Source organism: Canis aureus, chromosome 36 (assembly GCF_053574225.1).
Source record: "Canis aureus isolate CA01 chromosome 36, VMU_Caureus_v.1.0, whole genome shotgun sequence".
Lineage (NCBI taxonomy): Eukaryota > Metazoa > Chordata > Mammalia > Carnivora > Canidae > Canis > Canis aureus.
In genome coordinates this window covers 20,627,434-20,652,040 of record NC_135646.1, presented here as the reverse complement: position 1 = coordinate 20,652,040, position 24,607 = coordinate 20,627,434, and the positions used below count along the sequence as shown (strand labels likewise).

General features: G+C 39.7%; 2 protein-coding genes across 2 annotated transcripts in view; one reads left to right on the top strand and one right to left on the bottom strand.

Moving 5' to 3' along the window:
- The first annotated feature begins 2,386 nt into the window (after window positions 1-2,386).
- Window positions 2,387-24,607, top strand: part of CASP10 (caspase 10) — a 34,601-nt gene continuing 12,380 nt past the window's right edge. The window contains exons 1-5 of the mRNA XM_077885395.1: window positions 2,387-2,597; window positions 4,048-4,401; window positions 6,490-6,583; window positions 12,960-13,095; window positions 16,748-16,857. Coding sequence (XP_077741521.1) covers window positions 4,055-4,401; window positions 6,490-6,583; window positions 12,960-13,095; window positions 16,748-16,857 — 687 coding nt within the window. The 5' untranslated portion in view covers window positions 2,387-2,597; window positions 4,048-4,054. The remainder of the gene's footprint in view (window positions 2,598-4,047; window positions 4,402-6,489; window positions 6,584-12,959; window positions 13,096-16,747; window positions 16,858-24,607) is intronic.
- Window positions 17,241-18,801, bottom strand: LOC144306105 (c-Myc-binding protein). Its single transcript, XM_077885396.1, has one exon. It carries the CDS (start codon window positions 18,739-18,741, stop codon window positions 18,430-18,432), a length of 312 nt encoding a protein of 103 aa, XP_077741522.1. The 5' UTR covers window positions 18,742-18,801; the 3' UTR covers window positions 17,241-18,429.

Genomic DNA, 24,607 nt, shown 5'->3' with positions numbered 1-24,607 from the left:
GAATGTAGCTAATAACATTGACTTTAGACAGTTCATCAGAAAAGAAGGGGCCAAGAAATGGTAGTAGTCATAATTATTTAAAGGTAAACGTGTTTTATTCACCTTTCCTTTCTAATTGTGCCCAGGTCAGTGCTTTATACATGGGGAGAGCTTGCTAAATATTTAATATTGTTGAATAGAAGTTGAAAAAGCTAGTGTACTTTATAAACAGGGTGAGAAGTGATAGTTTTACTAAACTACTTTCTGAAATGCTGCAAGGAATGAAATAGAAGACTAAGACTTAGGGCTTGTGTATCCTTATCTTTCAAAAAATTGTGGTAAAATGTACATAACATAAAATTTACAATTTTTAAGTGTATGATTCAGTGGCATTAAGTACATTTACACTGTTGTGCAACCATCACCACTAGGACTTATTTTGTTTTTTCTTTTTTTCTCTGAACCATTTATTTATTATTAGTAATAGTAAAGAACATTTCCAAATGGCATACATTCCAATAATAAATGGAACTCCCTATACCAGTGCTCATGCCTGTCTGGCTATGTTTAGGGGTTTTGTAGAAGTCATAAACACACCATCATTTCCTCATCACTCAAAGCCACATTCAGGTTTTTCACACTTGTTTCCAGGACCAAGGGGGTGTATCTTTTGACTGGTTTATTAAACAGATTAAATTGCTTTGCCCATTGCACACTTTAAGTTGTAAGTTTTTGAAAACTGAAGTACAATCGACATACAATATCCTATTAGTTTCAAGTGTACATAATACTGATTTGTTATTTTTGTACATTATGAAATGATCCTCATGTTAAGTCTAGTTACCATCTGTCACCATGCAGTTATTACGAAATTATTGACCCTATTTGCTATGTTATATGTCACATTCCCCTCATTTATTTTATTTTATTTTATTTTTTATTTATTTTTTTTTTAAATTTTATTTATGATAGTCACAGAGAGAGAGAGAGAGAGAGAGAGGCAGAGACACAGGCAGAGGGAGAAGCAGGCTCCATGCACCGGGAGCCTGACGTGGGATTCGATCCCGGGTCTCCAGGATCGCGCCCTGGGCCAAAGGCAGGCGCCAAACCGCTGCGCCACCCAGGGATCCCCCCTCATTTATTTTATAATTGGAAGTTTGTACCTCTTTTTTTAAAAAAGTTTGTATCTCTTAATCATCTTCACCTTTTTTTACCTGTGCTCCAAACCCCATCTAGTAACCAACAGTTTCCAATATCCATGAGTCTGTTACCGTTTTGTTTGTTCATTTGTTTTGTTTTTTTTATATTCCACATATAAGTAGAATCACATGGTATTTGCCTTTCTCTGTCTGACTTATTTCACTTAGCATACTACCCTCTAGGTTCATCCATGGTTTTGTAAATGGTGAGATTTCATTCATCTTTATGGCTGAGTAATTGGGCTCGTCTTTCTTAAACATAGAAGTTCTCTGGATGATGCCAAGGATATGAAAATAGCACTTTAATATATTTGCTAGTAAAGCATCATTAATCTTACTTTTTTTCAGAAATAAAATATCTTTTCTAAGAATCTGTACTTCTTCCCAGAGCTCTGCACACTTGAATGTGCTGAATTATAGTGCAGTGACTAAGAGTCAGATTTGCTGATTTAAATTTTGGCTTTCCCACTAGCTTACCATGTGACCTTGGACAAATTAGTTAACCTTTCTGTGTTCTAGTTTTCACATCTAAAGGAGGAGTCATAAAAAAAATAAATAAAGGAGGAGTCATGCTAATAGTATTTATCTTAGAGACTTGGGATGGTTCAATGAAAAAATAGTGCCTCATACAATTACAATTGCCATGTAAGTGTTAGGTATTGTTTTTATCCTTATAAATAATGTCTTCAAAGTCTCTTTCTTGGTGCACTGAATGTGCTGTGAGACCAAAGACTGCATCAATTTTGTCTGCTATTGAGTTTCCTGCAAATACCTCCAAATGGGCTTATAGTCCAGCTCTCCCTCCCTTTTTTTCTACCTTAAACTTTTAAAAAATTTGCACATGCAACTTTTTGAGAAAGAGTTAAGATGGCTGACCTCTATTTCTTGAACTTCTTGGGTTTTATTTTAAAGGTTAAGTGAGTTTGGGGAAGGAGATGGTTAGGAAAAGTCTCCTTTCTTTGTTCTTCCTTGCTTCCTTCTCTCCTCTCTCTCCCTCTCTCTCTCTCTCTCTCCTTCCTTCTCTGATTCATCAACCTTCGTGACCCAAAGGAAAAGTTCATTTGTAAAGAGTCCTTGGTTTAACCAGAGAAAATCCCGGGCGTCCAGTGGAAAAATTGTGACTCTTGCCTTTAGGAGGCGCTGTTTGTTAGCGTTTTCCAAAACCTGGAAAGGGGAGGGGAGAAGGCAGCCAAGGCAGCTATGACGTGGGCAGGAAATTAATTATCAAGTTACCCAAACCAGAAGGTCCAGTTTTTGCTCGCTGAAGCAGAAAAGTCTTGAGTTCTCTTCCCGCGTAAATGGGAGCTTCCCTGGAACTTGGATTACGCAGAGGATTCTAATTTCTTCAAAACTTTGTTTTCAGGTAGTTTCTCCCAGGAACCATTTGCCTCCAGAGGATCAACGGAATTTGATCTGAAGGTACGTGGTTAGCACCTTTCCCCTGCTGAGCTCTTCCACAATAGGCTTCAGTCACAGAGACTTGCAAAAGCCCTTGTTGGCCAAGGCATGTTTCTGCCTGGATTGATTAGCTGTGCCAGGGAAAATGAAGGCCTCAAAAGCCCCAGGAAAGCTCCAACACAGACTTTTAGAGGCGGAAATAAATGCTAGTCCACAAATGGAGCACACAGTCATCAAAGCTACAGATTGGAATCTTCGGGAAACTGCAAGGCAAATTTAAGATATCTTAGAATTGCAAACTCTCTCCAAGAAGCCATTCATTTGGTTTCTAGTATCACAGGCTACTACTAGAAGGGAAGACCCCATGGATAAACACAAAAAAATACCCTTTTCTGTTCTCTTTCTCTCTCTCTCTCTCTCTCTCTCTCTCTCTCCCTCTCCCTCTCTCTCTCTCTCCCTCTCCCTCTCTAAGTAAGCTGTACACCCAATGTGGGGCTTGAACACACAACCCTGAGATCAAGAGTTATATGCTCTACCTACCGAGTCAGTCAGACACCCCTCAGTTTTCTTTTTCTAACAGTAAAAGTAATGTGTGTTCGTTGCATAAAATCTGAGAAACTCAGACAGTGGCCCAGAAAAGAATTTATAGTATTTGTAATTATACCAATTAGATACAACCACTCTTTGTTACTGATGTTGTTTTTTGTTATGTTCTCCTTCCTTTAGAAAGTGGTTTCTTGTTTCTAAATAGCCAAATCTGACAAAGAATCTATACCTTGAGGCCTTATGGAATGAATAATATCACACTGAAAATTTTTTATCAGTTCGTTGTTCCTCTAATTAGAATGAAATTTAGTGTAGAAAATACCGTATTAAAAAAAAAAGAAAATACTGTATGAACTTTATGAACAGATCAGGTGGAAATATAATTTAGGTAATTTGTGACTTCCTTCAGTGATCTAGCAACTCTTGTCCAAAACCTCCCTTTCGTTTGAGGTCTAGGATTATGGCTTCTCTTTTTTGTGAGATATAGACCTGTCCTGTTATGGTTGTTCTTGGATTAGTGGACACTTCTGAAGTATAAACTCCCAGACTGCTGTATTTCCAAAATGAAAGGCATAAATCTAAACTCGATTTCTGCTATTTGATTGGAATGAATTAAGAGCTCTAACACGGAGAGATTGTGCTTTGTCAGCCTCCCTTTTGACCAGCTCTACCCAGGGACACTTTGATTTGGGAGAAATGAAGGTAAATTGGATTCCAAAAAAGCTCCCTCCAGACCTCCAAAACGGTTGCCATGCAAGTGTTGGGCTCATTTTTTGGGGCTACTGGTTTTTGAAGTAAGCTTATAGGAATTTTTATTTTTCAGCACTTTTGGGAAATTCTCATGCCTGAACGGAGGAGGCCTGGGAAGTTGGGGTTCTCCGTATCCTTGCTTTCTCATGTGCTGCCCACCTCTTCTCTCTTTCAGGCTGGCCATGACATCTCAAGCTCAAAGTTTGACTTTCCGTTCTGATGATAATTGTCAGTCGAGCTTCCGTGGGAAGCTTCTGACTATTGATTCAAAACTGGAGATCCAAGATGTGGAGGGCTTGAAGTTTCTCTGCCGAGACTTCGTCTCCCACAAGAAGCTGGAGAAGTCCAACTCAGCCTCAGATATTTTTGATCATCTGTTGGCCGAGGAGCTGCTGAGTGAGGAGGACCCCTTCTTCCTAGCGGAACTCCTCTATATAATCAAGCAAAATTCGCTGCTGCGGTACCTCAATCAAAGCAAAGAGCAAGTGGAGAGTTTGCTGCCAACTCGAAGGAGGGTCTCTCTGTTCAGGTGGGGAGGAGTCTGTGATCAGGAGAGGGGGTTTCCATCTATTTGGTGTTCATTCAGGCCACTGGGCTCTGAAAGGAGGCGAGGATTAGGATTTTCTTCTTACCCACCTCCTTTGATGACATAGTGCTTCAAAACCAGGAGATCTCTTCCCTTCAGGTACTAATGAGATGAGAGGTTGGGAGGTCAGCAAGGCTTCAGAGCCCAGCTCGGGGGCCTGGCAGTGCCTTCTTTTGGTTTGCCTCTCCCTGCCAATGGAAGTTGGCTTCAGCATAGCGGGACTTGCACTTTCCTTTTACCCTCTGCATTCCGAGATAGCCCTTCCTCCTGTGACTCACTGTGAGGATTTGAGAAGAGGGAATGCCTACTTGGGGCCAAATCAGCAAATGAAAAAGGAGATGTATCTCTGGGGTAGAGAAAGACATCATTTGTGCCATGTCCAATTTCAAATTTTCACACATTTTTGGGTGAAACCCAGAGAGGTAAAATACAGATGTTTTACCCATGGGGTGAAATACAGCCATCAGGTTATCACAGGTCAGACCTTAGATAACGCTATTTTATTTATTTAAAATTTTTTATTTTTACTTGCGATACAGTTGATCCATAACATTGTACAGTTTTAGGTGTATACCATAGTGGTTTGATACATGAGTGTATTGTGAAATGATCGCCACAATACGTTTGACATCCATCACTATGTATAGTTACCAATTTCTCTTTTCTTGTGATGAGAACTTTTAAAATCCACTCTTTGACAGCTTTCAAATATATAACACAGTATAGTTGATCCTTGAACAATGTGGGGGTTAAAGTGCCAGTTCCCACACAGTCAAAAATCCATGCATAACCTTTGGCTCCCCCAGAACTTAACTACTAATAGCCTACTGTTGACCATAAGTTGATTAATACATATTTTGCATGTTACATGTATGATATAGTGTATTCTTGGGATAGAGTAAGTCAGAGTAAAGGAAATGTTAATAAGAAAGTCCTAAGGAAGAGAAAATACATTCACTATCCTGTACTCTTGTTTATTGAAAAAAATCAGAACTCAGGAAGACCTTCACAGTTCAAACCCATGTTGTTCAAGGGTCAACGGTATTGCTAACTACAGTCACCAAGTTGTACAGCACATCACCAGGACTTAACTTGATCAACACAGTTTTAAATTGTCCACTGACATAGCTTCATCAGAGAATCCCATGAGAAAGAACCTTTTATGGCCTAGGTGACTAGAATCCTTCAGGTCTTAGTGCTTGAAGTGGCTGAGAATCTGAGCTACACTTGAGTCAGTGGGGGAATTCTGCAAGTCATTATTTCCACAACGCTGGTTCAATGACCCAGGGTGGGTCTCTGGCATACAGAGGTGTTAGTATGTGAATGAAATGTTCAGTTTTTCTGGTTGTCAATTACACGATTCTCCAGAAGCTGGGATATTTCCTTCTTTGTTCAACAGTTGACCTCATACAGACTGGCATCAAGTCCTCTTTGATGAGGGCCTGTAAAGTAAGTCTGAATTCCTGGAATGGAGTCAGGAGGTGGGAGGGTATGCCAACATGGAGTTTTACATCTTCCTAGTGGGATGGAAAATGGTATTGGACTTGGAATCAGAAGGCCTGCCTCACCTGCTTATTGTGTTATCTTTTAAAATTTTATTTTATTTTTAATCTTATTTTGTTTTTTTCAGAGAGAGAGAGAGAGCGAGAGTGTGGGCATGAGGGGGGGAGCGAGAGGGACAGAGGGAGAAGGAGACAGAGTCTCAAGCAGACTCCCCAACCAGTGCAGAGCCCGACACAGGGCTTGATCTCACAGCCCTGAGGTCATGACCTGAGCTGAAATCAAGAGTCGGGCACTCAACTTAGCCACTAAGGTGCACCCCCTTATTGTATTATTTTAATATAATAGGCCTCTTAAAGCTCCGAGTTTTAGTTTTGAATCTGTACAGTGGGATTCAGAATTCAGTAGAGATTTATCTACTCACAGGGTTGGGATCATCCACATGAGAATGTTTGTAAAAAGTGCACTTGATTTATTGTGCTGTCCTCCACACATGTGAGGTTTTATTTGTCTCTCTGATATATGTCTTAGAAACCTGCTCTACGAACTGTCAGAAAGCATTGGCTCAGAGAACTTAAAGGACATGATCTTCCTTCAGAGGGATTCGATGCCCAAAACCCAACTGGTAAGTGGGTCCCTACAGAGTGGGGTATTTGTGAGCACTGACTTCATCAGTGTTGGGAATATGCTGGACAGGGTTTTCAGGAAGGGTTTGTATTTGTAGGAATTGATGCCCATACAGTGCTTAAGACTCTGGTGTTGGATGAGCCTGGAGCCTAGTCCTGGTTCTGTGACTAACCCCGGGATGTGGGGCGAGTGATTGAAGCTTTCTGAGTCTTCATTTTCTCATGTGTCATATTGTGGACAATCACACTACTTGTTTCCCAGACTGTTGGGAGAATTAGACAACATGACGTGGGTAAATGTTAGGGGCCTATATTTGGCGTCTAGTAGTCAGGTTACTAGTAAGTGGTTAACTGCTATCGGCACCCAGTGTGTTTTACCAGAGAGAAGTGTGTGGAAATGAGGAGGTGGGAAATAGTGGCAGAGTGGGAATGAGTCGTTCATCATCTACATTAGATGTGCTTTCTGAAGGATGCTGCGTGCCCTTTTGAGGAACTTTGCATTATCTCTTAGGTAGGGTTTTCGTGAAAATCAAATAAGACATACGTTTGAGGATGTGCTTTGTAGAGGGATGTATAGGTGTTTCGAACTAATGGTAGTATTTTAAATAATAATATAATTGCTGTATATTAATAGTATTGCCATATGGGTCACATTTAAGAGTAGGAAAGAAAGTGGCAGCAGGTCTCTCTTCCAGGCCTCAAAACTTTATATGTTTTCCTTTGATTCTAATGTCAACTTATAACAAGCAAGTTAGTTAATTTTAGAAGGGGCCACTTTCATATTTTACCCTATAACATTACTTTATAATTATGCTAGTCAATTGCTGTTTTTATTAGATTTTAACTTAATGGAACATCTGATAACAAAAAAAATACATGTAACATGTATGGAAGTTATGAAATTTAGTACTAAATGAACAGCCGTGGACCACCCCCTTCCATGCAACTTAGAAATGTGAATATCCCCCATGCTCTCGAGCCTTCATTCCATATGTAGCCCTCCCATATCACATTCTCCTGAGATCAGCTGATATTATTGACAAATAACTTTTGTTTTTAGAAAAATCATTGAGGAGTGGGAGGCTGTTTTACATGGGGTAGATCAAACGAGGACTCTGACTCTGACTCCGTAAGTCATTCATTAAATGTTTCCTTGTGTCAGACCTAAAACCTGAGTAGGTTTATTTTGCTTGCATTGCTGACAATCTTTGAGATCTTTTTTCCTCTTTTAGAGCCCTCAGGGATTTTAGACTGTGTCTTTTGATTAGTCACCTCTTGAGACTCCTTTCTTCCAAAGGTTGGTTGTGGGTTCCTTGGGGTTGAGGACTGAGTGTTAGTTATCATTATAGCTCCAGAACCTTGGAGAATCTGTTACAAAGTGATGCTCTGAATGAAAGCAGGAATGAATGGGATGATACAGTCTTACCCTTTTCATTCTGAGAAAAGGGCCTGAACCCTTTCTGTTTCTGTGCTTTTACGACAAATAACTGGAGAGATTAGCAGGATGAACTAAGTCACCTTGATAGGATGCGCAGAAATATACTGATAACTTTCTTATACTTATTGCCACTTGTTGGAATCTACTAATTTTCTTCCTTAAATAGCCCCTGGAAGTTCTCATGGCTTTCTGCCTTTTTAAAATACTTTTTCCTCTTCTTTTTCTCTTTTTATTCTTACGGAAAAAAAAATACCCAACAAAACACAATTGTAGAAAAAATACATAAGACAAACATATAGTTTAATGAATGATTATAAGGCTAATCCTCTTGAAACCATCACCTAGGTCAAGAATTTGAATTTTGCCAGCCACTCTAGAAACTGCTCCACTTACCCCCATTCCAATCACAGCCCCTTCCTACCCCCTAGAAGTAACCACTGTCCTGGCTTTTATGGTAACAACATTTTGATGTTTCTTTATGGTTTTATCATTTACCTGTGCATCTCTGGGTGTCAAAGTTAGTCTTGGCCAGTTTTTTTCTTTTGAGTGTTTTTAAACCTACAGGTTAAACTCCTCTCCCTTTAATCTCTCCCTTTCTTTTTCTTAAAATTTATCTGTTGAAAAAAATTTCTGTTGAAGAACCCCGGGATGATTGGCAGATAGAATTTTCCGCAGTTTGACTTTTGCTGATTATGTGTGCTCCGTACATTTCAACACACTCCTCAGGCTCCCAAATTTCCTGCAAACTGGCAGCTCGATTCAGATGCCAAATGACTCAACCTTAGAAGAGATTTCCTGTCATTTGAAAAGCTCTCCAGATTATTCTAATAATATTCTCTCTCAGCGTGAAGCATCCTCTCACAATTTCTCTGGTCTCTGGGTTTATAAATAAAATGAAACTACTCTCTGTGGTTATACCTTTATGCCCCTCCCTATGTCATGAGCAGAAGTTCTCACTCCCCACCATAGGGTGGAGGATGAGGAGATGGCCAGGGGTCCCTGATATGCTCCACACGTCACGATTTTCTACTAGGAAAAACTGGGAAATGTGTTTCTTCCTATACTTTTCCTCCATGGGTCTTAGACCTTAACCTGCAGGCATCCACGGTTTGTGGCCAGAAGCATTCCAAACATTTTGCCCCCTGCTAAATTAGCTTTTAGGTCATCGAAGGCCCATGCTCAGGTAGCCAAACGATTGTATGCTTTTTCTCATTCAGCAATGTAAAGGGAGCTATCGCTGTATTTCACTGTGGCATAAAAACTGTGGGATTCAGAAAAAGCACACTACTTCTTGGGTTCCAAATGATCTCAGCTTTTGATTCTGAAGGAGATCTATTTCTTCGTGTGAGAATTGTGGCTGAGTTTATATACTTTAGATAATCCAGATAATCTCTACTGGATCTTGTGATCAGGCTAGCCTTCTCGAAATGTGTAAAGGAGCATCTCTAAGCAACGCAGATGAGTTTCCATGCCAGGGCTTAATAAGGCTGCATTATCTGCTATTGTAATTGCAAAAGATTTTGTCGCAGAAATAAATTATATAGCAGCCAGGTGGGGAGGGCCTGAACTTCCCTCAGTCAAAAACAAAAGGTTCTAAATTCACATGGTCTCTCTTGAGTTAAAAAAAAAAAATGAACTTGGGGGATTCTTCGATGGCTCAGAAGTTTAGCGCCTGCCTTCGGCCCAGGGCGTGGTCCTGGAGTCTCTGGATCCAGTCCCACATCGGGCTCCCTGCATGGAGCCTGCCTCTCTCTCTGCCTGTGTCTGTGCCTGTCTGTCTCTGTGTCTCTCATGAATAAATAAATAAAATCTTAAAAAAAAAAAGATCTTTGTAGGGTGTTCTAAGATTCCTTTTTGATAACTTTCATACAAGTTCATAGCAATATAGCTGCCTTCACACATCCTGAGAGACCCAACAATAGTCCGGAAATCTGTTCTCAGGGTAGCAAATGAACGTTGAATGTAAAGGAAACCACACCCAGATCTACTAGCTTAGCATAGAAGCAGAACAAGCGCTTTCATACACTTCCTGCTAGTATTGACTGAGTGGCGTTCTTAAAGTACAGACTCCATTTCGAGTGTGTGTGTGTGTGTGTGTGTGTGTGTGTGTGTAGAGGTGTTATTTACCAAACATCTCATAAACTTTCTTCAAAGTATGAAGAATTTGCACCATTGCTTCTAGAATTTTCTTCCTCCTGGTAGGATGCTGTCAAAAATAGTGTTTCTGTTTTAAGGTTCAGAGATAGCTCATTTGCTTGTGACCTACAGCAGAACTTTGTGTGGTGGACCCCTTTGCCCAGCTGATCAGCTCTGGATGAATTTTTCTGCACCCCCCCTTCTCTCCTGCCTTTATTCCCTGGCCAAGCTATTGGTGTGCTAGGGCTGCACTTGGAGACACACAGTTTTCTTTGCCTTTTTGGTTCTCCTCCCTGTCTCTGGAATTTCTTAAAAAATTATAATATCTTAAGAGTGCCTGGCTGGCTTAGTTGGTGGAACATGTGACTCTTGATCTTCAGGTTTTGAGTTCAAGCCCCATGTTGGGTGTAGAGGTTACTTAAAAATAAAAATCTTGGGATCCCTGGGTGGCGCAGCGGTTTGGCACCTGCCTTTGGCCCAGGGCACGATCCTGGAGACCCAGGATCGAATCCCACATCGGGCTCCTGGTGCATGGAGCCTGCTTCTCCCTCTGCCTGTGTCTCTGCCTCTCTCTCTCTCTCTCTGTGACTATCATAAATAAATAAAAATAAAAAATAAAAAAAAATATTAAAAAAATCTTTAAAAAAATTATAATTTCTCTTTGACCAGATGAGAACAGAAATCAGGTAAGATTTTGTAACTCTGGCCTTTCCCTTGGTTGCTGCCATCTTGAGAGAGACATAATGAGAGAGCGCACAAACAGAGGGGAGAAGGAGAAGCAGGTTCTCCACTGAGCAGAGAGCCCGACACGGGGCTCCATCCCAGGACCCCAGGATCATGATCTGAGCTGAAGGCAGACACTTAACCGGCTGATCCACCAAGGCACGCCAGTTGTTGCCATCTTTAGTATCTTGTTTGAAAATACACACATGCACATACACTAACCCTTCCTCATCCTAATGTTATTGCTGTCTCCCTCCTTCCCTCTACTGCCAAACTTCTTGAAAGAATAGTTTGTGTACACTCTTTCTCCACTAACTCAAATCTGGGTCACATTTCAATGCATTTCGATATGACTTCAACTTCCATCATTTCAATGAAACTTTTTTTTTATATTTTTATATTTTATTTTATATTTTTATATATTTTTTAAATATATTTTTATATTTGTTTATTTGAGAGAAAGAGCGAGCAAGAGAGCACAAGCAGGGGGAGCAGCAGAGGGAGAGGGAGAAGCAGATACCCCACTGAACAGGGAGCCCAATGCCAGGGCTCAATCCCAGGACCCTGGGATCATGACCTGAGCTGAAGGCAGACGCTTAACTGGCTGAGCCATCTAGGCGTCCCCAGTGAAACTTCTTACTGAAGCCAGCATGAACATCCTCATAACCAGATTTTTAGTTTCACATCATTTCTCCATGTGGCTTGTCCTTTTCCATGTTGGCAATGAGACCTAGTCATCCTTCAAGAATCCCCTCCCATGTGCAGCTTGTGTGAAGCCAGCTATGTGCCATAGATGAATGATGAATAATTGAGTGGTATCACCATTGAAAGTCATTTTTGATTCTTCCTTCATTTTTTCATTTCCAGTTGATCTCTCCAAGTCACCAAATTCTATTTCAAAAATGTTTCTCAAATCCAGTGCCACCTCTGTGTTTCCACCACTGGCTTTAGACCAGGTCTTGATCATCTCTTTGCCAGAGTATTTAATCTTACTGCCAATATTTTCTCTCTAATCTGCTTCCTCCCCCAATTTGAAGACTTCTACTCAAAACCGCATGTGTTTATGTTACTGTTCTCCTTAAAAACTTCTGCGGACACTCCTTATGCATGGGAGACATGCTCAAACTCCTCACATACCGTGCGTTCCTGCACATCTGATACCAGCCCACTGTTCTAGCCATGACCTGGCTCTTATTCATGATTTGTACTCAAGCCTCTTTCTCAGTGTTTCTGAACACACTTTCCCTTTTTATCTATCTGTTCAGCCTTTCAATATGTCTGGAGAACTCGCCCCAGGTCCCACCTAGCTGATGCTTATGTGTGCAATGAGATAGTAGTGTTCAGAAGTTCACTATTGATGAGTTACTCTTTTCTGTGGGCTCTGATGTAAGTTTGTTCGTATATATTTTCTCATAACCAGCTTAATACACTGAGAAGTGCTATTCACTGAAAAGATTATGGTGCCTTCCACCCTGCATGTAATTCAATATTAAAATAATACTAGCCAATTTGCTATTTTTCCCAGCAGCATTTAAGAATTTTTTTCTTTAAAAAAAAAAAAAAGAATTATTTTCTTTTAAAATACTAAATATTTACCCTTTGTATCTTTGGTGTCTCTGTTTTGCTGCTGCCCTAATCTAATGTCATTTACATATGTGAGTGACAGCGCGTATAGCTCAATAATTAATAAGAGAGCCTTTGACATCAGACTGCCAGGGTTCAAATACCAGCTCTGCCACTTATTGGCTCTGTGAGTTTGGACAAGTTGTTGAACTCCAGTAATTTCATCTTTAAAATGGGGGTTATAATAGTATCTAGCTTTATTGGCTTGTTTTTGAGGTAATATATAGCAAGTAATGCCTGGTATATAGTGAGTTATGTATATTTGGTATTTGTTATTAATATAGATAATTTACTTGGCAATGCCTCTTCCCCCATATATTGAACTTCTCAGGGACAAACACTGTACCTTTTTCGTCATTGTGAGACTTGGTGACTAGAGACCATGCAAGTAATGTTTAAAGAATGAATGGATCATCAGAAGGCAAGTAAATGTGACTCCATTGATTCTCTTGCAGACCCCTCTAAGTTTCCTGGCATATTTGGAGAAACAAGCTCTAATAGATGAGGATAATCTGGGGTTACTGGAGGATCTCTGTAGAAAAGTTGTACCTAACCTTATAAGAAAGATTGAAAGATACAAAAGAGAGAAAGGTAAGTAGCTTACACTTATTTGCTTGCACAAGACCATGAAATTCTTAAACTAATTGGTGGTATATGATGTTTACTCATCACTCTGATAATATTCCCTTGGGAAAGCCAGAACTCTCTCCCTGTCTATTCATTCAAGACCTATTTATGAATGCATACTCGGAACTAGGCACAGTTTTAGAAGGTGCCTAGAAGATGTATAGAGCAAAGCTCCTGCTATCTTGGAGCTTATATTCTAGTGAAGAAAAGTAGTTTTAAATAAATGTCTTAAAAAAAAAGATAAATGTCTTTTTTTTTCATTTTTATAGGAGGGGAGAGATAGAAAATTGTTTTGAGTGAAATAATGAAGGAGGTGGGGTAGCATGGGGATTAAGAATGAGGTCTAGCGAGTCAGATTACCAGGACTCCACTTATTAATGGGGCAGTGGTTCTTTTCTTAGCCTTTCTGTTTCACTTTCCTCACCCATAAAATGGAGATAATAATAGTACATACCTCGTGGGTGTTTTGAGGGTCAAATGAAGTAATTCCTAAAAAAATACATGTCTAGCATAGAATAAAACATGTTGCTATAAATATGTTTGTCAGAAAGTCATGAAAACTTTCATATTCTTAGAATTAGTATGAGGAAGAAGAATTTTATTTCCTTGTTTGTTTTTTTAATTGTGTTTTGTAAATATAGTAATGCTAGAGGTATAGCAGAGGATGGAAATAACACCTGGATGATTTGCTTACTATTTATCAATAGACTAAGTTTGTGTTTTTCCAGGTTATTTTTCTCCACATTTCTTTTTCTCCAGAAATAGAAATGCATGAGTATATTCATGAAACTTTATGCCACACCCATATTTTAATTCAGGGAGTCAATCTGGTGTGCAAATGTCTTTGGTTAAAAACGAAACTATCTAAAAGGAAACTTCTCTCTAAGAATTCTATAAATACAAAATGTGTTGAGGAACAAAATACACTGTTGTTAAATTGCTAAAATCCCCCAAAATAGCTAAAGTAATGAATAAATGCATAATTTAAGTAGAAGTTATGAAGAATAAAATGTTTCTTCTAACCTAAGTTATCAAATGAGAAATAAAAAGCTGGGAGTTGATATCAAAAGTACTTTTGGATAGGGATCCCTGGGTGGCGCAGCAGTTTAGCGCCTGCCTTTGGCCCAGGGCGCTATCCTGGAGACCCGGGATCGAATCCCACGTCGGGCTCCTGGTGCATGGAGCCTGCTTCTCCCTCTGCCTGTCTCTGCCTCTCTCTCTCTCTCTCTCTGTGTGACTATCATAAATAAATAAAAATTAAAAAAAAAATAAAAAAAAAACAAAAAAAACAAAAGTACTTTTGGAATCCTCACTGAGCTCTGAATGCTAAGATTTTTTTTTTCCGATTACATTCCCATTTTCCTGTAGTTAGTACCCCACACAAAATAAACAGGCAGGTGGTCAGATTGTTCTGGGTAGTTGAACTCTGGAGAAGGTACTCTAATGTTTATGTAGTAAATGGCTCAGTGAGTCTTAAGACGTGAGCTTTATATCAGAAGAATTCTAATTTTGATTTTTCTTTTTACAACCTACCTGCTGGTTGATCTCTTTTGGATGTCAAAAGAAAACAAACAAACAAACTTGTCCTCTGCTCCTATCACACCAACACTTCTGGAACATTTCTGACATAGATGGGTAGGATTTTTCCATACCAAGTAATTCTCTAATTCTCTACAGATACCATCGGGGTGTCTAACGATTTAATTCAATTCTGACACTAACCAGAGTTAGCACAGACCTTAACTCAATTAGGTTAAGGGCTCAATGCCCTAAGAGTGCCCCCTACTTCAGACACCAGTTGCAAATTAATGGGTCCCCAGAATACCCATGGCTTCTGTCCCATTTGGCTATAAACTGAGGGTTCCCATGACCCTGTCCTCAGTTCAGTAATTTGCTAGAACAACTCATAGAACTCAGGAAAACAGTTTACTTACTAGATTACTTTTTTATTATAAAAAGATTTGACTCAGCAACAGCCAAATATAAGAAATGCATAGGGCAAGGTATGAGGGAAGGGGCATAAGGCTTCCAGGCCCTCTCCAGGCAGCTCACCTCCCCAGCACCTTCACATATTTACCAACCGGGAAGCTCTCCAAGCCCCTTCAGTTAGAGTTCTATATGGAAGCTTCATATGTAGGCACGATTGATTTAAATCATTGGCCATCATGATTAATTCAAGCTCTGGCTCTTCTTCCCTTCCCAGAGGTCTGAGTATGGGGTTGAAAGTTCCAACTTTCTGACCACAGGTTTATTCCTCTGGCACACTGCCTCCCTCCAGAGGCTACCCAGGAGCCCCAATTACCAGTCATCTCATTAACGTCTTATTAGCAAGAGACAATCTAGCAGTTCAGAGATTCCAAGAGTTTTAGGAGCTCTGTGCCAGGAAAAAGAGGGCAAGACCAAATATATATATATGCATATATATATTTATCAGATATCAATATTTCAGTATTAACTTTAGTATAGGTTTAAGAGCTTGTGTATATTTCTCCCATTTAGGATGAAGGACTAAAAGACTGAAAAGATAGTAGGTAGGCAGATTTTGGACTTTTCTGCAAGTGAATGTGATGCAAAGTCAAAGTCCATTGTATCTGATTAGGACACAAGCTGTATTTGGGGACCACTAGGATAGCTTTCTGAATTTTCTTGAGCCTTGATGTTTGCTTTACTATTTTAAATTTCTTATTAAAGATAATGTATCTTAATTAAAAATAAATTTTTAAAAATATTTTATTTATTTATTCATGAGAGACACAGAGAAAGATGCAGAGACATAGGCAGAGGGAGAAGCAGGCTCCGTGCAGGAGCCTGATGTGGGACTTGATTCTAGGACCCTGGGATCACACTCTGAGCCAAAGGCAGACGCTCAACCACTGAGCCACCCAGGTGCCCCAAAAATAAAAATTCAAAGAAGGTTTATTTACTGCCAGCCCATTCCCTAGAGATAATCACTGTTTGCACTGTTTGGAGAATATATAAAGAGACAATTTGTATGTATATGTGTGTAGATAGCTAGATAAATATATATTTAACTAAAATCCTGCTAATCATATTCTATAACTTGCTTTAGTCCCACTTAATGCATCTCACATTTCTCCATGTACATAATACAGACATAGCTCTTTTTATTAATGGTTCTATAGAAATGTGTCTTATGTACATAAAATATTTATTTAATCACCACTTTTGAATGTTTTCTTCTTGAATGGTTTTTTCTTTTCTTTCTTCTTTCCTTTATCTTTTTTGCTATAGTCTGAGTTCTGATTTGTTTTTGGAGGTAATGCTTTTGTAATTTCTACTTGGCCGTTACCTGACACGTTTAAATACCATAAGTTCTGAAATAGTATTTAGGAAAGTATATAGTAATCTTAAAGAACTAACGAAATGACAAAAATAATAAAAACATAAACAATCAGCAATAACATATAATAATAAAAGGAATGAGAATAGAATGATAAAGAAAAACAATTTATAAGTTCACATTTTTTTTCTTTAAGCAAATGGCACTATAAATCTACAGGTCCTTGTAAAATAATTTCTTTTGATGATTGGTTATCTTGGATTGCTACTAGTTAGAAGATGATTTTTGTTTTACTATCCATGGTTCTATTTGCAGCCTCCGAGGTAGCGACACCTCCTGTAGATACGGAAACAGAGTCATTGCATCAAAAAGAGGAAGAACTATTTTCCCCTTCAGACATTAATCAGTTCCATGGAGCCTTATCGGTAGGTTCATTGATGGGTTGGTAAATGTTTCACCACCAGCTCTTCTCTCCACCCTCAACACTCCACCCCAAAGAAAAAGAGAGAGAGACCCTGATGTGTAGTGTTTGGTATAAATGTTCCCACCATAGCTGATTTCATGTACCAACATGACATCAATTTAATTATAGAATTTCTGGAAATCTGACAAATGGCTCTCACTAGCTGGTTCGAGTTGACTCCAGTACACCACTGGGTTGCTTTGAAGTGGTTCTGTTCTTATGCGATCTGATCAAGGCCAACTTCCTAAGCATAATAGCCTGTGTAGTCCTACCTGACCCATGCTTTTTTTAATGCTTAGCTGTCACTTTTTTTTTTTTTTTTACTTTTTTTTTTTTTTAAACAAACAAGAATATAGTGCTTTACCATTGACAGATCTTTCACATACATTCCATTTGACCCTCACAACAACCCTGTGAGGTAGGCAGCACTGATATTATTCTTCTCATTTAACAGATGAGGAAAGTGACTCTCAGAGCAGTTAACTGAAGTGCCCAAGGTTCTATAGTTAGTGAAGAATTTGTATTAATATCAGTCTTTGGCCTAAAAATTCAGCACCCAACCTCCCCTCATACCTGCCCTACCTACTTCACAGGGATAATGAAGATAAAATGAATTCAAGGCTAGAAAAATACTTTGAGGGAAAAAAAACACTATATAATTATACCCGCAAACTATAATTCTCCACGATATATGGCTCATTCCCCTTCTTATCCCAGCTTGTGCGTGAACCCAGAAATTTATATTACCTCAGTTCTCTGCTCAATCAATTAAGGAACTAAGTAAGACAGGGGAACAGTGTGATCCTGTTTGAAGGTATATAAATTACAATCAGGGTAACTGCTAGTATAGCAAATTGAAAAACAACATAGGCCAATGTGCAGCTGGAACCCACTGAAGCACAGAGCAAAGCAAGGCAACATTATCAGATAGGGCATGATTGCATAGAAGGAAATGTGGTGTCAGAGTTCAAACTGGCACACACACGGTTATCTAAGGCAAAGTGGTGGCAAAGAAGAGTTATTTGTTCCACATTATATAAACAAGAGTACAATATTCATGGGAACCCGTGCAAAAGCATCTTCTGTCACACAGATCTCTCCAGCTGCCTACAGAGGATATAAACAACAGTGTCCTCTTCATTTTAAAGAATGACTGTACCTGTGCTCACATCCTGCACTAAACCAAGGAACAGCTCCATGCTGAACTTCTTGGCCTACATACAACCAGTACCATCATTCCTAGTCAGACTAATAAACAATGTCCTTTAAGGTAATGAATTAGATGGCTGTGTTTAGATTTTTTTTCAGGATTCACTTTGGATTCTCCTGCTTTTAAGACCCAAAGAAAGTTATATTGAGTTTTTATTGGTGATTCTAAGTATATGTGTTTATAACAGTTAAAGTGTGATAGGTGAATTCAACATATTAAAAGAGTTCTAGAGCATCTGTTCAGAAAAGATTATACTCTATACAAACTATTCAAGTCATACAAAACCATTTTTTCAGTGTCTTTTCAATAGGAGTGAGAAGACTCCTATTCAGCACGCTTCTCCTCCTGAGGTGGTTCATACTGAGCAAGCTTTGTTTTCAGTTTTTTATTTTCTTCTACAATAGCTTCATATTTTTCTTTCATTTCTGCCAATTCTAGGCGAAGCAGCTCTATTTCTGGATTTTCTGGGGTAGCAGCTCCTAAGTGATGCTTTAAGAAATCCAAAGCACTATTAGGTTTCTCTGGTTCTTCATATAAGGCTACCAATACCTTGGTCAGCGTGTCCAGCACCCCCGACTTCTCCAAGTACCTCCGGAACTGCTCGCGCTTGGAGTCGGCGGCTTTGTAATGGGCCATAGTGACAGCGGCAGCGGCGTAGCTGGCGCCCGGGACCGTGGCTGGCGGGCTCCGAGCCGCACTGCTTAGCTGTCACTTTTAAAAAATTCTTAATAATGTTTGAACAGGGGGCCTCACATCTTGTATGTAGCCTGTCCTTTCCAGAGGACAAGATTTGGGTTCCTGTAGTGCCCAGCAGTAGAAGGGTGGGTACAGGGGAAACACTGGGAGATTTGCAATCTGTTTCTTACAACATGATCAGGATCTTTGAGAGATACATGTGACATTCTTCTCTGGGATTTATGTGTCTTCCCAGCAAATTTGGGCAGTTTTAGCCTGCTAACAGCTATCAGTATCAATGAAGTTATCTTGGCCTTGGAATTTTTTGGTTTTTGTTTTTAATTGTGGTAAAAGCCAACATAAAATTTATCATCTTAATTATTTTTAAATGTACATTGTTGTGTAACCAATGTCCAGAACTTTTTATCTTGCAAAACTGAAATGTTATATCTATTAAACAGTAACTACCTATTCCCCCCTCCCACCAGCCCCTGGTGAACACCATTCTACTTTATATCTCTATAAATTTGACTACTCTAGTTACCTCGTATTAGTGGATTCATAGAGTATTTGTATTTTTGTGACTGGCTTATTGTACTTAATATAATGTCCTCAAGGTTTATCTGTGTCAGAATTTTCTATCTTAAGGCTGAATAGTATTTCATTGTGTGTATATACCATATTTTGTTTATACATTTGTCCTTCAGTGGGCATGTGAGTTGCTTCCATCTTTGGCTATTGTGAATAATACTGCTATGAACATGGGCATACAAATATCTCTTTGAGGTAGTGCTTTCAATTCTTGTGGGTATATGTACCCAGAAGTGGAATTGCTGGATCATATGGTAATTCTGTATTTCATTTTTTGAGGAACTTCCATACTGGTTTTCATAGCAGCTGCATCTTTGCATTTCTGCCAGTAATGCATGAGAATTCCAGTTTCTCTACATCCTTGTCAACACTTGCTATTTTCTTGTTTTTTGATAGTAGCCATCCTAATCGGTGTGAGATGGTATTTCATGGTAGTTTTGATATGCCTTTCCTTAATGATTAGTGATATTGAGCATTTTTACATGTGTTTGTTGGCCATTTGTATTATCTTTCTTGGAGAATTGTCTATTCAAGTCCTTTGCCAATTTTTTAATTGGGTTGTTGTGGAAGTTTTATTTTTTATTCTTAAAAAATTCTTTGATAGCTTCTTTACTACTTTCATGATTTCATATTTTTTACATTTACCATTTTTTAATCTTTACATTGGAAATAATTTCAATCTATAGAAAAGTTGAAAGAATGTGAATAATACTAAGAACACTGTATACTATTTTATTAGATTCACCTACCTGTTGTTTACTTTTACCCCATTTGTGTTAACCTTTGTGTGCTTTCTCTATCTTTCTCTATCATCTATTTATGTAAACACAATTTTTTTTCTGAACTTTTTGAGAGTAGCTTGCACACATCATGGCTCTTTACTGCTGAATACTTTACTGTGTATTTCCTAAGGATTAAGACATTGTTTTACACAACTATATATAGTACAGTTATTGATGCTAGTCAAGTTTACTTAGTACAATACTTTCACCAAGTTGAAGTTCTAACATTTCAATTTTGTCTGTTGATCTAGTAATATTCTGTATAGCTTTTTTCCCCCTCCAATACATAATTCATCTGGGATCATTATTGTATTATCATGTCTCTTTAGTTTCTCCTAATTTTAAACATTTCTATAACTTTTCTTTTTGACATTGACATTTTTGAAGAATACAATCACCCTCACTACCATCTTTTATTTTAAAAAACCAGAATTTTCCTCATTTTTGGTATCTGGTGTTGCTTATGATTTATTTCAAGCAATGTGTTCTCACTAGAATATTACCTAAATTATGTACCCTTCTCAGGGCATCACATCTGGAGGAAGTGGTGTCCATCTGTCCCCCATTTGTGATGCTGATTTTATTTGATGAAGATGTCTCATTTCTTCACTATACAGTTAGTTTTGTATAGTTACTATTTTTCCCTTGCAACTAATAAGCAAGAGGTGGGGAGATATTTTAAGACCATACAAATATCCCACTCTGTGTCAAGAATTTCCCCTAGATCGATGGGTATGCACTGATGATTCTAATGTGATTCAATATTTACTATGTTCGTTGAAAAGCAATGATTTTCAAACTCCAGGATTTTCTCCACATTTGTAAGTCAGCATTCAGCATTCCGCTCTATACAAGAGCCCTCCTTCCTCCCCCCAGTTTTTTTTTTGTCCACTATTCCTAATTCTTCTCCCCACTCACTTTTTAAACTAGTTTTTTATATACTCAGATACTTATGTGCATGTAGAAAATGCACACACACACACAGACACACAGAGGACTTTACTCTTTGCCGTAGAAATTCAATAGTTTCTAAGGGGTGTGGCTCAACCTTGGTATCTGAAATGCAGTTGTTTTGCTGACTTTGGACTCTGGCCATGGCCTGATGAAGATGGGGGTAGCTGAGAGTGTAGGAGGCTCTGGGAGGCAGCACCTCAGATTATATACCTTCTCCTAGACTCTCAGGGTTGAAAGGTGTCTTTCTTAATAGTAATCTAAGCAATTCTGTCCCTGAATAAAATGAAACTTGGTAAATCATACCATCTTTCATTTGCACCTTACAAGTTTTCTTATGTAAAAGAGCGCTGCCAACCATTGCATTTATGAGAAGAAACTCTTTTTCAGGTAATATCCCCTAATTATTTGATTTAACATTAAAAACCAAATCAATGTTTCTGAGTGTGGCATAGGATTTTCTTAAGGAGAGGCACGTCTATTGAGGAGATGTAACAACAGCTTCCTTTTAAAGCTTTGTTGGACACTTGGCCTGGGGCAGAGCCTGCATCTGTGTTACCTTTAATACCCTTTAAATTTTGACTACTTTCAGAACTAACTGGACAAACCCAGAAAACAGCTTGCCTGGCCCTTGGATGTTGCCAAAAGAAACTAGCATTTTCCAGGAAGGAAAAGGTAGCTTGGGGAAAGAATAGCCGGAAGTGTTCTGGAGAGTGAAACTGAAATTCTTTTGCATTTGTTTCTTCAAAGTTGGGGAATTCGTATATTGTGCAGCCTGGGAGTGAGGCGCTGCAGCTTTGGTCTGGCTTGAAGATAGGTCCCCTCATGCCACCAGAAGCCCGGAGTGCTCTAGCAGGGAGGCATCCCTAGAGACTTGGGAACTTACCAGTCACCTCAAACAGGTCTCCTGGTGCTGTCCACCACGTAGACAGTGGCAGGGTTAGCCCCTGACCAGAACACCTTTGGGGCTTTCTGTTGCAGGCTGAGGGCAAGGGGTGTGGGGGTGGAGTGAATGGCGGGGGGGGAATCATGCACAAAAGATGAGGCCCTAGGCTAGGTTTTAATTTTGTATTTAATGGTATAGAATGTTCATGTAGGACTGAAGTAAAAACTATCAAGAGAGTATACTCAGAGGGGACTACTTTACATTCCTGCCTCTCTTTCCCTCCCCCACCATAGACTGCAGTTTTTATGAGTTTATTTTTTATTTATCCTGTTGTTACTTTTGAAAAAAAAACCCCAACCATGTCCCCCCTTTATTATCAAAGAGGCAGCCCATTAAAATACTATTCTTCACTTTACTTCCTTCATGTAACAGTATAATGCAGAGAAGTGTACAGAAATTGTCCTCTGCATCCTGTGGCCCTGCATGGGTGTACCACAGCTCTTTCATGCACTTCCTATCGGTGGACATCAGGATGATTTCTAGTCTTTAGTTATTCCAAATAATGCAATGAATGGATATCCTTGTGCATGTGTCATATTATATTTTTGTCACTGTGTCTTTGTGAACTTACTCCTTTGAAAGGAGAGAGTTGATTCTCTTTTAGTCACCCACTGTTGGCCTTTTGTGTGGCTGGGGATAAAGTGTCACTCCTTCTCTGCATCAAGTCCACCTTTTTGGGCCTCATCCTAACTCTGTGAATTCCTTGCATTTCATTCATTTCCTGTTTCCTCAACAGAAGGGTGCCTGGCAAGATCAGCCCGTAAGGGGTAGTGGTAGATGCTTCTAATACATACACTTTATTACCTAACTTGGATCAGTATGGCAGGAATAGAAACATCTGACATATACTAAGCAATTTGAGGTGACTTGGGAGAAGGTTAACAAATTAGTGGAGAATTCATCTCTTTTCTCAATTCAGGCTTGGATTATACCAGGCTTTTCTCTGGGAGGATATAGAGGGCTGAGTGGTTTCTACTCAGACGCTGTGCACAACAGCGTCTGGGGAATGCAGGCAACTTCTCTTCCCCCCCCTTCAGACTTAGATCCTGCTCTGTAAGGAGTGATGGGAACCCTTGGTAGGGCCAAAATCCATAGGCCAGCATGACAGAGCCAAATGCTGACTCTGTGGGAACATCTGGTGTGGTGTGGCTCCAGATGGTGCTTGTATTTTTCAGAGTGGGGGAGGCCAGAGGGAGAGACTTGGCATTGGTATGTTTAGTGCCCAGAATCCTTGCCCCAAAACCATGACTTGAGGAAAATATTCCAGAGTCTGTTACAGGGCTGAGTGGCTTATGGACAGGTTTTTGGTATAGTCTCTCTGTGAAACATAGTTTAGCAGAGGCCAGTCTTACTGTTTTTTTTCCCCTGGAAATTTATACTTCGGAGTCCAAACACTTTGCTTTCCGGAATCTCTGCTTTCTGCCTAAGTAGGGGATAGCACGATACAACGTTGATGAGAGTTACCGTTACTGAGCAGTTGTGTGCCAGGCACTGTTCTATGAGCTTTCTAGGGCTTATCTCATTGAACCCTTCAGTCACCAGGAGATAGGTGATTAGCCTCACTTAATGATGAGGAAGTGGAGACTCAAGAGGTCAAGTACTTTCCTGAAGGGTCACGTGACTAGAAAGGAGTGAAGCTGTGATCTGAACCCAGCAGTCTGACTCCAAGCTCCCCCCTCCAAAGACCCTTGCTCTACCACTGTATAGCTCCAGGAGCTCAGGCAATGGTTTCACTTCTCTGAACAGTAAGTTTCTTTTAGTTTTGCAATTCTGTGGTTTGGAAGTTTGGAGATGACTTCCCTGGAACATTATCGTCTCCTAAAGAGAGGAGGAATTTACAGGGGCTCTGTAGAACTGCGGTTTGGCTCCCTTTTGGTGTTTTCTGTGGTCTGGGGATACTGGATTCACTCAGCCTGAGCTATGCACCCAGGGCTCACCCTTAACTATAGTTAATAATTGACTCTGGCCTCAGAGACAAGGGCAGAGCTTGTTGGATTCTACTGAAAACTTGCTGGGTGTGGGAGAAGAAAAGCTTCAAGTTTCATTTTCCTGTACTGTCATGTGACAACCCATCAGTGGCTTCATCTCTGTGGTGGATTCTTATTTAGAGGAACCAAGGAGTTCATAAACCGAACATGTCAGAGCAGTGCAACCCTTAGCCAGGGCCAGAGATGTGACTGGGGCTGGGGACTGATTTTTGCCCTGCCCAGATTGGGTCTCTGGGCTTTCCTTTTTTCCCCTCTTTCTGTTTCTTGGTATTCACCCGGCCACTCTATATCCAGTAACAGATAAATGCTGCCAAAGCCCACCCAAGCTCTCTGCCAGAAACACTTGAGCGGTCTCATGGGATCTTGACTTGCAAACCATCCTCTGTAAGGAAATAAGAATTTGGGGGACAGATATTGGAAGAGTCTGAGAACTTCTCTTTCTAAGCGATGGAGCAACCCTGGTCTCTGTGGAGATGCTGGAAGCATCCACTGGCCCTCTAACTTCTGAAACCAGCACAAAAGTTTAGACAGTTTCTTCAGATCTTCTCCAGCTAAGGTCCATCCCTGAA

Coding starts and splice junctions, on each gene's coding strand:
- LOC144306105 (XM_077885396.1), bottom strand. CDS start 18,741: ATGGCCCATTACAAAGCCGCCGACTCCAAGCGCGAGCAGTTCCGGAGG.